The 15,239-nt window shown below is 45.0% G+C and overlaps 1 protein-coding gene across 3 annotated transcripts in view; it reads left to right on the top strand.

Moving 5' to 3' along the window:
- The window catches only part of CEP350 (centrosomal protein 350), a 411,819-nt gene that overhangs the window by 322,082 nt on the left and 74,498 nt on the right, over positions 1-15,239 (top strand). For all 3 annotated transcript variants that reach the window (XM_033915952.1, XM_033915951.1, XM_033915950.1), the window contains 2 exons: positions 5,492-5,652; positions 7,482-7,609. In XM_033915952.1, the coding sequence (XP_033771843.1) occupies positions 5,492-5,652; positions 7,482-7,609 (289 nt within the window). The remainder of the gene's footprint in view (positions 1-5,491; positions 5,653-7,481; positions 7,610-15,239) is intronic.

Raw genomic sequence — 15,239 nt, 5'->3', positions numbered from 1 at the left:
TCCGCTCCAAGGCCAGAATCTGCCTATACTTCAGCTTCAATTCCCTGGCCACATAAGAAATGACATCCCCCCGTAAGACAGCCTTAGCCGTCTCCCAGTAAAGAATGGGATCATCACGATGCTGCCGATTATTAACTTGAAAATCACGCCAGCGCTGTATCAAAAACTCGTGAAAACGGGTATCCCTATACAGGTAGCAGGGAAATCGCCAGGACCCTCTATTTATCCGAGAGTCTCCCCAGGTCCACCGCAATCCCACCCAAGCGTGATCAGATATTTCAATGGGGCCCATATCAACCCCCACTACCCGGGGAAGCAGCGCGCGAGAAATGAGGATAAAATCAATTCGGGAGAGCGTCCCGTGCGTCCTGGATAAGTGGGAGTAATCCCTCTCCAACGGGTGTAACACCCGCCACACATCCAGCAACCCCAGGGTGGATTCCAAAAGTTGACCACCCGTATAAAGTTTGGAGGACTCTCTACCCAACGAAGCAGAGCGATCCAATTTTGGATCCGATACCTCATTAAAGTCCCCGCCCACCAGCATCGGAACATCTCCAAACTGCAAGAGTTGATTGCGAAGCCCCCTAAAGAACCTGGCCGAAGGATTGTTAGGAGCGTAAACATTGCAGAGCAAAAGTGGCCGATTATCCAGTAGCACTAAAGCAACTATGTAACGCCCACTAGGGTCGCGGAGCACTTTCTGAGTGTGCATGCGAAGACCCTTTCGGATCAAAATAATAACACCTCCCTTTCCCCCCACGGCGGGCGCCTCCAAATAGGAGCCCACCCACCAGGTACAGAGCTTGGCATGTTCCACTGAGGATAGACGGGTCTCCTGTAAAAAGGCAATAGAGGATTTAGAACGATTCAAACGCTGCAATATTTTGGAGCGCTTAATGGGGGAGTGAATCCCCCCAACATTCCAAGAAGTTAAAGTGTATTCCAGAGCAATCCACTCAATAGCCTAATCTCACAAAAAGAAAGAACCAGTACAGTACCAGAGAAGCGTCCCAGCCACCACTCCCCCGGCTTCTCACCACCTCTGGCCCCGAGAATCAAGCCATACCCCTGCCACCAATTCAATCCCCTAGCACAGAACTCCTTAACCCCCCCCCCCCCAAAATTCCCCAAAAAGCCCCACCACAGAAACCCTGAAACCCTTCGAACCCCCCCATCCCCACCCCTCGAGCCCCTCCCCACAACCGCCCCTCACCCAATCTACACCCAAGACACCCCAATAAGGGCATCACTTCCAGGAAACCAGTTACACCTCCCACGGGAATAATGACCATTACCCCCGACCCACAAACCCCAAAGTTCAGAGAATAATAAAAGCAGCCTCCATCAACCAAACCCCCCAGGACACTCAACCCCCCTCCCCCTCCACGAACACCACAGCCACACCACCCACCCGCAAACACCCTCTCCAAGCCAAATCCCCAATGCTCACAGAACCAGAAGGGCCAAGCACAGACCCTAACTAACAAAGAACAGGCAGGTCAACCCCCCCCTTCCTCACACCCACCAACCAGGCAGTCCTGCAAGAAAACATAGAAACCCAACTCTAAAGGAGAGGAAAGAGACCCCCAGTCCCAACTCAAACCACAGATCCGGCCCCAGATATGGGTCTCCTCAGTCCACAGCCACTCCCTGCGGTGGTTCTTCAGGCAACATCTCCTCCACAAAACGCTGCGCGGCCTCCGAGGTGTCGAAATGATGAGCTCTACCCAGATGTGTCAACCTCAAGCGAGCCGGGTACTGCAGAGAAAAAGCAATGTGGCGCTGGATGAGACGGGTGCATAACGGTGAAAACCTGCGTCGTGCCTGAGAGACCTCCGCTGAGTAGTCCTGGAAGCAAAGTATGGGCTTGTTGTCATACAAGAGCTTCTTGCCCTGCCGCAACGCACGCAGGACCTCCATCTTATGATGATAATTCAGGATACGGCAAATGACCACTCGAGGTCTGTCAGCATTCTCTCTCCGCTGCCCCAAGCGATGCGCCCTCTCCACCCGCAAAGGGCCCGAGGAAGATGATAGAGACAAAGACTCCGGCAACCAGCGTTCCAACAGCGCCCCCAACTCCACGTCCCGCACTGATTCAGGCAGGCCAACAAACCGAAGGTTATTCCGGCGGGACCTATTTTCCAAATCATCCACCTTGGCGCGCAGCGCAGCCAACTCTGAAGTGTGGGCGGACTGCTCCTGAGCAAGCTGCCTGACGTGATCCTCCGCAGCACTCACCCTCTGCTGAGTCTCCTTGACCTCCGACGTGAGGGAAGCAAAACGCTGGTCCAGCGTGTCCAGTTTATCAAGGATGCGCTGCAGTTTGTCCCCCAGAGAGCTCTCGAGGGCCGCTTGAACCTCCGCCGTAACTGTGGACACCCAGGATGAATGCGGAGCCTCTGGCGATGGGGGCGCCACGGGGTCCGCCAACTTGGCCTCTGGCAGCTTACTCCGCTCCCGATCCTTCCGGACCGTCTTGGTCGCCATGGCGATCCTACTCTGGCTCCCCGATTTTACCGTGCCACTAGGAAGCTCCCCAACAAAGGGAGAGGACCGCTCCCGGAATCCGGCCTGCAGGGGAAGAGCCACACCTCGCTCCGGGGTCAGAGTCTCAGCCACCTGCCCTCGTGGCCCCCGGGAGACCCGAGATCCAAACAGAAGGGCTGCAAGGAGAACGGCTGAAGAGTCGTGCAGCGCCCCCAGTCAACTCCCCAGCACGGGGAGACGACCGCACCCGAAGGCGGACCTGCAGGGGAAGAGCCGCGCCGTCCCAGCAGAGTAGACTCGCGGCTGCACGCTACCCGCGGCGCCACGTGGCCGCCGGCCGTCTCGACAAAGGAAGGCAGAGGCGCGGAGGAAGTTTTTCTTAGCGGCTCCGCTTCTTCAGCAACCTCCCCAGTGCCGGCGACGACCCGAATCAGGGGGAAAATTGCAGTTTAAATGCCGCGCCGAGGTTAGGTGAAGCGGAGCTGTAGCAACTCACTGTCTACAGCTCCATGTTTCCGCCGGAAGTCGGTTTCCCGGTCTTAGTTTCAGCTAATTACCGCAGCCTGCAGAGAGGATTACCGGTGCTGTAGCGTTCCTTGCAGGCTGCCATCGGCCTCCGCAGCACGTTCCCTCTGCCATGGTCCTGCCCCTCCTCTGATGTCCGGGGCAGGATCACGGCAGAGAGAATGTGCTGCTGAGGATGATAGCCTGAAAGGATCGTTACAGCACCAGCAATCCTCTCTGCAGACTTTGGTAATTATCTGAAGGTAAGAGTAGGATTCCAGGGGGGAAGCCGGAGGACACTGCAAAGAGCGGGCAGTACTAGTACAGACGGCGGGCCGCAAAGTAGAACCTGGTGGGCCGCATGTGGCCCCCGGGCCACGAGTTTGAGACCACTGCTTTAAATGTTATATAAAGATATTATTTGAGAAACTTGCCCAGTATTGATGAGGGTTTTTTTGTGTTTTGTTCTAAAGATGGATTTAGAGCAGAAAGTGAAGAAGGAGAATCTTGTTTATTTTATACATAAACCACTTGATTTGTTTCAGTAGTGGTTTATTTGGATTTAGAGGACTACAAAGAGTAAGGCTTCATCTGTTGTCAACTATTACCTATTGCAGGGTTTCTCAACCAGTGTCTGTCTAGACAATTTCAATAAATTGTCTCAGATTTCAAGACTCTTCTCTGCACCCTCTTAGATCTCTTTCTGCAACCCACACCACTGGTTAAGAAAGTGAAGGTAGTACAACTCTAGCATTGTAATTTTAGCAACATGTTAGCAGCTAGTACTGTTAGCAGATAGGTGACATATATAGCCATCAGTAGTTGCTAGTGGACATGTGTTTTAGGAAGTGGGTGTGAGGGTTTCATTGCTTATTTAAAGGGATACAACCCTTGAACTTAGTTCATGTTCCAAGCATTAACATGCCTAGGAGATAGAGAGAAAATAAAATGTTAATGGATACTTGGAAAACCTTGAGATATATCAGCAAATTAACACCTATCCCAATTAATAAGTCAACTAATCAATCTTTATGGATAAACTCCAAGATTAAAATAGGCAGAGCCCAAGTCCTTTGGAAGAACTGGTATTAGAACTTTAAATGGTGTTATTTCAGATGGTAAACTGCTTGAATTTTCACAACTGCAACATAGATTTGGTCTTAGTAAAACACAAAGTTTTAAATGGTTGCAGTTGAAGCAGGCCATTCAGGTAGGGTTCCCTGAATGGAAGACTTTGAGTAGTCAGTATAGTATGGAGTTCTTATGCTTTCAAGCAGACTTCCTAGGACATCAAGCCGCACTGTGGTATAAATTAATATCTGGATACTTGAATAAAAAAACAAAGAATGGTCTGAGAGACATTTGGAGCATTGAGATCAAGCTCCAAATTTCTGCATCTCAATGGCCACGAATTTGGTCTTGGAGAATGAGATGTACAGTGTCAGCATCTATGAGACAAGCTTGGTTATTTTTATTACATAGAGTGTTTTGGACCCCTGTTCGTTTACAAAAATTAAACAGTTCTAAGTCCAATAGATGCTGACACTGTAATCTGGAACCTGGGACACTTGATTATTGTCCCTATATTAAGAAATTTTGGAATTCAATTTGGTCTCAAGTAAATGCATTAATGGAAAATCATGTGGCACTCTCTTAAAGTGTTATTTGGCATGATGATGAGGAAAAAAAGTCAAATATCATCAGAAAACAACAAGCTTTTATTAGTTATGACAGGGGTTGCCATCCAAAACATAACCAATAATTGGAAGAATCACAGTAACCTTAGTTATACATTTTGGTGGAATACATTATGTCATATATTTAAATGGAACGAGCAATAGCAATACAAAGAGGGACATATACTAAATTTATAAAAATATGGGGGCCATTGACAAAATATTGTAGTGAATAGTCATCACTTCTCTTCTTCTTTTCTTTTTTTTTTTTTTTATAAATCTTTATTCATTTTTAAATCTTACATCAAGTGAATTATAAATAATACAACAATTTTCACAAATCACTTGTAAATACAATTATATATTCTTTTCTTTTTCTTCTTTTGGCACACCAAAGGGGGGGAGGGTGTTGGGTACAATTTTTACATAATATGTTATAATATATTCTATAATATGTGTATATTCTGATTGAAAATATGATGAAGGTTGGGAGGTAGGGGGGGTAAAATTATCACTAGATTTTTATGTAGTAGATATCAAAGTGCTATTGTGTAATAACTTGTTGAAATATATTATTTTGTGCACTTATTGTCAAATTTGAAAATGAATAAAGAAGGGAAAAAAAAAAAAAAGGGATACAAGAACAAAAAAAATTAAGAATTCCTGATCTATTGTATAGGTGCTTAGGGTTTTCCTAGAATTAAGAGAACATGATTTTAATGGAAGATTGACTATTTTACAATAAGTGTACTGGTATACTGCATAGGATTGAACTATTATTTGCTGTCATTCTTAAACACTGCTAATATTTGTTTTAGAAACTATGTCAGACCAGAGTGATATTGAGAGCCGAATCTGGGCTCTGAAGGAAGAGTTAAGGAAGAGGAAATCCATTGTGGATCAGCTAAAGAAAGAACAGAAGAAGAGACATAAAGAAAGGCTGAAAGCTCAGGAGGCTAGTCTGATTAAACAACTGGAGGTTAGGAATGATGTCTAGGAATTCATGCAGTATTTTTTTCAGTGTTTTAACCTCTTGTGGATAAATTAATTGAGAGGAGCAGTAAGGAGAAAATACTTCACTAAAGCTATTCCCATCACACTAGATACCCACATAGTTCTAACTTGGAAGGGTTTTACTTGAGTTTTGTTTAATTAACCAGTATGCAATTTTAACCAAGCAAAGAAAGCCCATGAATCAGTTGTCTACTGTAACGTAACATTAAGAAGTAGCCTCTTTCTTATTCAACCAAGCTACCGTATATACTTTTATATAAACATTTTCAAGCCAAAAATGTAGGTCTCGGTTTATATTTGGGTCCACCTTAAATTCAGTGGTGTGGTAAGCCAAGCCAGGACGGGAGCAATCCCTCCCTCTCCCAAAGTGAGGTGTCAGGTCTTGTCTCGGCTCTCAACCAGCTGAAAAATTACTGTAGAATCAACATGCGTCCCCTCCCTCCCTGCTGTAGAATCAATGTTTGTCCCCTCCCTGCTTTAGAATCGACACGCATCCCCTCTCTCTCTGCTGTAGAATCAATGCGTGTCCCTTCCCTCCCTCTCTGCTGTAGAACCAAAGCGTGTCCCCTCCCTCCCTCTCTGCTGTAGAACCAAAGCACATCCCCTCCCTCCCTTTCTGCTGTAGAATCAGTGCGCATCCCCTCCCTTCCTCTCTTCTGTAGACTCAATGCGCGTCCCTCTCCCTCCCTGCTGTAGGATCAATGTCCCCTCCCTCCCTGCTGTGGAATCAATACACGTCCCCTCCCTTCCTTGGAAAAGCAGCATAGGACTCCCCCCTGGCCTACCTTAATCAACGGTGGTTCAACGGGGTGAATCAGGGCAGAAGCAATCCTCTTACACTCCTGCCCGTGCGGTCTCACTGAAAAAATGGTTGCCGTGAATTCACATAGCAATTCATGAGACTTCAAGTCTCTCATATTGCTGTGTATATTCAAATTGGTTCATATTTGAGTATATACGGGTAATCCAAATATGCAGGTTATGCTACCATAGTAGCAGACGAAGACAGACATAAGAATATAAGTAATGCCTCTGCTGGATTAGACCAGAGGTCCATCATGCCCAGCAGTCCGCTCACGCGGCGGCCCATCGAGTCCAGGACCTGTATAGTAATCCTCTATCTATACCCTTCTATCCCCTTTTCCTTCAGGAAATCATCCAAACCCTTCTTGAACCCCAAAACCGTACTCTGTCTTATCACGCCCTCTGGAAGCGCATTCCAGATGTCCACCACCCTCTTGGTAAAGAAGAACTTCCTAGCATTGGTTTTGAATCTGTTCCCTTTTAATTTTTCCGAATGCCCTCTCGTACTTGTAGTCTTCGAAAGTTTGACGAATCTGTCCCTCTCCACTTTCTCTATGCCCTTCATGATCTTGTAAGTCTCTATCATATCCCCTCTAAGTCTCCGCTTCTCCAGGGAAAAGAGCCCCTGGAGAAGCGGAAACTTGAGGGGATAACTTAGAGGGGACATAACTTTTATAGTTGCATGAATACATAAAGAATGGTGGCTTGCCTCTTATTATCTGCCTCTAGCAGATGATGAACAAGTACTGAACTTGTATGGCAGGATTCTTAAGGAAATTCTCCCAGGGCCAACAGTCCAAGGATTGTTTTACTTGTTTGAGTAGTGACTGGGGAGATGTGTGTGTGGAGGAATTAGCAGAAGGGACCTATTCACACTGCATATTATACTGTTACCTATCAAGGCTTTTGGAAGCAACTGTGTGTCATGCTAAATAACCTTTGATTATTTCCTTGTATATCTGAACTATGTATTTTTATCTATATGTACAGTCATATGATGAGTTTATCCAGAAGACCCAAGCAGAACTCAGTGGTGACCTAGAGACTATAGCAAAGCCACAGATCAAGATCCCATCAGCTACTGAAAAATCAAAAACTAAATCTCCTCAGCTTCACAGGTACTGAATCAAGCAAACTTTACAAAAAAAAGTGTAAGAATGGTAATAGATTCACACAGAATACCTCATAGAGGCTAAATTAATCTTTGGTCACTTGGTGGGAAGGGTCCACAAATCAGCATTCTTCTAATTTATGATGCAGGATCTCCAGGGCTATGGCAGGCAGAGATGATTCTCTTAGAATTTAAAAGTGAATGAGAGAATGTACTTCTCTGAATTAGTATGAATTGCATATGTTCTAGAGAGGAAAAGCTTGATTCCTATTTACAGGTGTCGGAGAATATTTGCATTACAAAAAGTAAGCTTAAAGCCAATACTTTGTTACATAATTCAGCTATCGGCTGGAAATTAACCATTGCTATGCACAATAAGTTAGTACCCCACACTTTCTTGCATTTATGAGTACATAGACACAAAGTCAATCACAGAGTTAAAAATCTGCAGGAATAATATGAGCTAGGACAGGTGATGATGAACTTCTATAAACTGACCTAAAGAGAAACCTTGGAGCGATAGTGTGTCTGATTATCTCAAGGTAGTGAAACAGAGTGAATATTGGAGTGCATAAGAGGACACTGGAAAGTTTGCATGCATCTAGAGCACTGCATTTACTTCTGAGTCTGAGCAAGACTGACATATAAGGCCTTTAGAAAAGCCATAAAAACTGCCTTATTCAACAGAATTGTCACCTAAAAAGTATCTACACCCAACACTACATATGTCCACTCCTGCTTTCAAATCTGAAATGTATAACATTTTTTCTGCTGCCTTTTTAAGACTGTTTGCTGTATTTTCACTGCCTGTTGTAAGACTCCATATCCTGTATCTCTCTGCCTTTTTGTAAGACTCTATATGCTCTTTGTAAGACCCTACACGCTGTATCCCAGACTTTTTTGTAAGATTCTATATGCTTTTGTAAGTTTCTGTATACTGTATCCCGGATCTCAACACATTGTAACTTAGCTGATTGTCCAGCTCTCTTCGGTGTGAACCGCCTAGAATTCTCACGACTATGGCGGTATAGAAGAATAAAGTTATTATTATTATTTTTACCTTAGATGGGACAAAGGGATTCTAAAGGCTGACAGAGAAAAGCAGCCAAAACAGTGTAGAATCTGCATCAGAAGTTATAAAAAAGAAGACCATGTCCAAGAAAAGAGATGGTGGGACATGAGAATATGTAGATATAGAGAAGAAAAGTACATTTTTACAGAAAAGAATGGTAGATGCTTGGCCCACCCTCCTGGAAGAGATGACAGTGATAACAATGGTAACAAAATAGTGTGAGATAAATACAGAAAATCCCTAGTGGTAAAAGCACGGGAATGGCATCATCTATAGACATCTCTATATCTACCTTGATAAAACTGAGAATCTTTACCCTCAGCAATCAGGTGTCCATCCAGGGCAAAGCAGAGAATCAACATTTGGCACAGATGGCTCTCCTCCTAGCCGGCGTCTCTTCTCCCTGCACCTCCGGGATCCCTCCACCAGCGGGGTCGTGGCATGACGGGCCTCCGCACAGATGTAGATATTGGCGCGATGATGTCACGCACGAGCGTGATGTCATCGCGTTGACGTCCGGGTGCCTTCCGGTCGGGGCACTAAATTTAGTGTACTACCAGCCGGAAGGTTTGTGAGACACTGCTCTAAACCATCCATTGCAGGATCATGGTCTTAACCTGCAACATTTTTGTTTCCTTCAACAGTAGATAAATTCTGTTTTGTCAGAAAAGTCAATAAAATAAGCCTCAAAGAAGAAAGTCAAGAAGTTTCTACTCCAAATATCTCTCAATTCTCCAAAAATTGGGAAGCCTGAGGCTCATCCATACCGTAATCTCCCTTAGAGATCCTCTGTGCATGTTGCATGCTTTCTTGTATTTAGAAACACTCTTTGTCTCCACTGTCTCCATTGAGAGACCGTACCACACATCCACCACCCTTTCAGTAAAGAACTACAGTGGAACGCCGATTATCTGGACTAACCTCGGCAGAGGGTAGTCCAGATAATCAAAAATCCGGATGATTGGATATGAATTTTTTGTTGTTGTTTTGTTAATAAAAAATATCTTCAGCGTCCTTTCTCCCCCCCTCCCCCCCTCCCGACAAGAAAAAGCAGCATTCCCCCTCTCTCTCTGAACAGGCACTGCCAACCCCCTCCTGGACCCAGAGGAAAGACTCCAAGCCTACCTTGTTTGCCTGGTGGTCTAGGGACATTGCTGAGGCAGGAGTGATCCTATTCGTTCTTGCCCATGCTGTGTCAGCGATGAAAATAGTTGCCAAGACTTCCAGCAGCAGTCTCGTGAGGCTACTCAGTACAAAGTACTGTTAACCTTTTTTTGCAGCACCATGAGCATTTATCAAAAACCTATCAGTGATAGCAACTTACTTCTGAAAAGAAGGAATCTTCATTTTTATTGTACTTCAGTGACTGGCTGATAAAGGGCTCTTCTTCCCAGCAAACCAGTTAGTTTCTTCAGATAACCATCTATCTTGATAAAATCTCTGGGTTTTGTCATAAAAAACTCTGCAAAATCGACTTTGCAGTCATCTCAAAAACTCCTGTATATTGAAGTGTTGACACCTAGAGAGGGAAAAGTACTCCTCCCAGACCAGAGAATAGATCAGGATCTCGTACCACTCCTTTTCTGGTTCTCCTTGGCCACATAGAAAATACATGTAACCCTATACATGTAACCTTGTATGCATTGGTATGTAACATGTAATCCTGTATGCATTGGTTAAAGTTGGCACTAAAATTCTAGTGGGATCATTTCATACAGCCATTGACACACCAAACAATAACCAACATGTGGTGGGAAACATGAGACAGTCTTGTCAAAGTGCTTCCTTTACAGCAAACTGAACACCAGGTGTTATTGTTGCATTCATGCTTTGTGTATAAAAAGATAAGACAAGGACATGCTGAATACCACAAACTTATGCAATAGCGCAAAATAGAGCAGTAATGAAGCCTGTGGCACTCAGATGTGTTGACCTGAACCAGACTACCCAGATAAAATTTATTTCTTACACAAAATCAGTTGGGCTGGCTGAATACCAGAAAACTTAGTCTGCCATTTACAGTCAATTCTCTAATTTGCACAACCCGTATTCACAAATTTCATCTATCTGCTGCTGCAGTGCTCATGGAAGCATTGGACTATGTTAAATGGCCCAAGGACTCTGTAAAACTTTCTCCGCACAACTTAGTGATGGAAGATCTCTTCAAAAACTGGGAGAATCCTCTCACAATCCCAGTGGCTCCTAAAACGTTAGACTCACTATACAGACTTTAATCTACACCTGCTTTCGACAGACTACAACTCTACAGCACCAGTATTTAATGGTAGAAACAGCCTTGAAACGTGCTCATAGTTTATGTAGGTAGATTTGATAGATGAGTATTTCAATCATTCATGCTCTCTAACCATATACTGAATTATAATTTCTATATGACTCTTTATCTAAATTATTTAATTCAGCAACTGCCAAACTTCCAGCAATACCTTCTAACCAACAAAGAGCTTTCCAGTCCTTTACCAAAGATTTTTTTGAAACTAGAAAATATAGGGTGAGGTCTGCCTTTGACGCTTTTGACATCTCATCTAGAACATCAGCAGTTTCTATTGCTATGCTCAGGCAGGCATGGCTTTGTGTTTCCAACCTAGAGCCCAATATCCAAGATTGTGTGAGAGAGCTGAGGAAGGCTGCAGCATAGATCTTCTGTCAGGTCAGAGTGAGTGCACAGGCTGACAGCTTGTGAGAGAAATCGGGTGGGGTTTTGAGTGTTTATTAATGTTCTCCTGTGTTCCCCCTCCTGAAAAATCTTTAAATTACCTTTTTTGGAGTTTGGGAAGTGTGAAAGATATCACAATTTTGGCATGAATTTTTTTATGGCGTCCGTCTTGGGTTTTTAGCGATTTATTTCTTTTTTCTTAAGCTTCCTGCTTCTTCAAAACTTCAAATTTTGCCTAGAAACTTGCTTGGATGGAGTCCTTGGGCTCTCCTCATGTGGAATCTTGCCAGGATTGTGCAAATTTAGCGCTTTTAGAGAGTCCTTGCACCATGTGCTATGTGGCGCAGCTGGGGGAGGGGGAGCGGCAGTGTTCCGCTTAGCCTCTCTCCTGCTGAAGTAGGTGACCAAATGTTCTGCTAGCTCTGCAGGGCAGCCTTCGTTGCTTTCGGGGCCCAGCATGGCTGGTAATTCCATTCACCAGGCTGTGGACCCTCAGCCTAAGAAATGCAAGTTTAAGTCATCTAAGGGGTGACTCTAAGACACAGGAGCCAGACACTTTTTCTAAATTTATGAAATTTTTGTGCTCTGAGTTTCAGAACAAGTATTGTCCCCCTGAGCAGTCCCAATCCGCCTCTGTGGCATCTCTTAGTGGCTTTGTGCCTTTGGGCACATCCTTGCCTCAGCCTACTGCTGCTTTTGCACTGCCTGACCCTGATCTGGGGGACCCTGATGTGGATGTTTTACTTACTGATCATCCCCAGGATTCAAGACCCCAGAGGGATCTGCAGATCCAGCACACAGTCCCTGATCTCCCGCTCTGGATCCCTCTGGGGTCTTGGATCCTGGGAATGATCCTACTGTCCTACATTTATTTAAGTTTTCAGTTCTGCCGGACCTTATTTCTGAGTCTTTACAGGAATTGAACTTAGTCACTCAGCCAGCTCCATCTACTTCTTCCTCCTGGCTTTATGGGGTTCGTTCACAGTTTGCTACCTTTCCCTGGGACTCTGATATGAGTGTTCTGGTCTTGGAGCAAATTGACTTTCCGTAGAGTGCTATGAAAATAGGTAGAGCTATGTCACAATTGTATGCCCTGGCACAGGAGTGTCAGCAGCTTTTGGGTGAGCCCAGGGTGGATTCTTTGGTGCAGATGACTAAGCGCACCTCTCTCCCCAGTGAGGGTGGTGTAGTGTTAAAGGATATGTAGGACCGCCTTGTGGATGTGGTCCTCATGAAACTCTTTGATGCAGATACTTTAGGCAATAAAGCTGCTTCTGCGATGTCTTTTGTCTCACATGCCTGTCTCTCTCGACTGTGCACACTGGAGAGTGGGGCAGTGGATCCCCCTCCTCAACTTCTGTTGGCTGGGACAGATTATATGACCTTATGTGAGTTTTGGCAAAGGAGTCAGCATACTCAATTTCTGCCCGTGGAAAGCTCTGGATCAGACAGTGGGCTGGTGATACCACTTCCAAGGCTACTTTGGCTAGACTGCCTTTTAAGGTGCATTTATTTGGCAAAGGTCTGGATGACCTCATGGACTCTGTGATGGACGATTGCCCTAAGACTGCCTAATAGCAGTTCTAATTTTCATGGCTCATGGCAATCCTTACCTTATAGAAATGCCATGTCACAGAGGTTTTCACAGGGCTCCCGACGTCAGTATACTAGCTACAGGTATTCCCAGCTTTCTACCTCCCATTCTATACCATCTGCCAAAAAGGCACAATGATGCCAGGCTGAGGGATGCCCCTCTTCAGATAAAGGGCTGGTTGTCAGCATTTCTTCCACCAGTGGAACCCCAGTGGGACCGCTGGACGACGGAGACAGGAAGGGAGTGGTGAAGGAGGAGAAAGAAATGGCAGAAAGACTTAACATGTTCTTGTCATCTGTATTTACAAATGAAGACACAACCAACATATCGGAACCTGAGCAAATCTTCAATGGAGATGAAGCAGAAAAATTAACATCCATGGAAGTGAGCCTTGAAGACGTACGCAGGCAGATAGAAAAATTAAAAACTGACAAATCCCCGGGTCCAGATGGAATCCATCCAAGGGTTCTGAAGGAACTAAAGGAGGAAATAGTGGAACTACTGCAGAAAATTTGCAATCTATCCCTGAAAACAGGCGTGATCCCGGAGGATTGGAAGATAGCCAACGTTACGCCCATCTTTAAAAAGGGATCAAGAGGTGACCCAGGAAACTACAGACCGGTGAGTCTGACTTCGGTTCCGGGGAAAATGGCAGAAGCACTGATAAAAGACAACATCGATGAACATTTTGAAAGAAACAAACTTCTGATAACCAGCCAACATGGATTCTGCAAGGGGAGATCGTGCCTAACGAACTTATTGCACTCCTTCGAAGGAATTAACAAACAGATGGGCAGAGGAGACCCCATAGACATCATATACCTAGACTTCCAAAAAGCCTTTGACAAGGTACCCCATGAACGCCTACTTTGGAAACTGAAGAACCATGGGGTGCAAGGAGACATACATAGATGGATCAGAAATTGATTGGCGGGTAGGAAACAGAGGGTAGGAGTGAAGGGCCACTACTCGGACTGGAGAAAGGGTCACGAGTGGTGTTCCGCAAAGCTCAGTACTTGGACCGCTGCTATTTAATATGATCTAGAAACAGGGACGAAGTGCGAGATAATAAAATTTGCGGACGACACCAAACTATTTAGTGGAGCTTGGACTAAAGAGGACTGCAAAGAATTACAAAGGGACTTGAACAAACTAGGGGAATGGGCGACGAGATGGCAGATGAAGTTCAACGTTGAGAAATATAAAGCACCACATGTGGGAAGCAGAAACCCGAGGTACAACTATATGATGGGAGGGATGTTATTGAATGAGAGTACCCAAGAAAGGGACTTGGGGGTAATGATGGACATGACAATGAAGCCGACGGCACTGTGCGCAGCGGCTGCTAAGAGAGCGAATAGAATGCTAGGTATAATCAAGAAGGGTATTACAACCAGAACGAAAGAAGTTATCCTGCCGTTGTATCAGGCGATGGTGCATCTGCATCTGGAGTACTGCATCCAATATTGGTCGCCATACCTTAAGAAGGATATGGCGATATTCGAAAGGGTTCAGAGGAGAACGACACGTCTGATAAAAGGTATGGAAAACCTTTCATACGCTGAGAGATTGGAGAAACTGGGACTTTTTTCCCTGGAGAAGAGGAGACTTAGAGGGGATATGATAGAGACTTACAAGATCATGAAGGGCATAGAGAGAGTGGAGGGGGAAAGATTCTTCAAACTTTCGAAAAATAAAAGAACAAGAGGGAATTCAAAAAAGTTGAAAGGGGACAGATTCAAAACGAATGCTAGGAAGTTTTTCTTTACCCAACTTGTGGTGGACACCTGGAATGTACTTCCAGAGGGCAGAGTACGGTACTGAGGTTCAAGAAAGGATTGGACAATTTCCTGTTGGAAAAGGGGATAGAGGGGTATAGATAGAGGATTACTGCACAGGTCCTGGACCTGTTGGGCCCCCACATGAGCAGACTGCTGGGCACGATGGACCTCAAGTCTGACCCAGCAGAGGCATTGCTTATGTTATGTTCTTATGGATCTTAGACATTATTTGGTCGGGCTACAAGCTGGAATTTGCCTGGCCTTTGAAAGATTGGTTCATGGATTCTCCTACAGGTGGCCCAGACATAGTGCTCAAGGTTCAAACCATTGTTCAGCACTTGCTAGATATTCAAACTATAGAGCCGGTGCCACCTGAACACTCGGGCTCGGGCAGATACTCTATATACTTTATCATGCAAAAAAAAGGTTCCAAAGATTGGAGGCCTATTCTGGATCTTCAGCACATGAATGCAGCTCTCAAGGGTCCACACTTTCGTATGGAGACCATGCGTTCGG

This window comes from Geotrypetes seraphini, chromosome 12, assembly GCF_902459505.1.
Source record: "Geotrypetes seraphini chromosome 12, aGeoSer1.1, whole genome shotgun sequence".
Classification (NCBI taxonomy): Eukaryota; Metazoa; Chordata; class Amphibia; order Gymnophiona; family Dermophiidae; genus Geotrypetes; species Geotrypetes seraphini.
The sequence above is the reverse complement of the archived record's forward strand: the minus strand, read 5'-3'. Positions and strand labels throughout refer to the sequence as shown.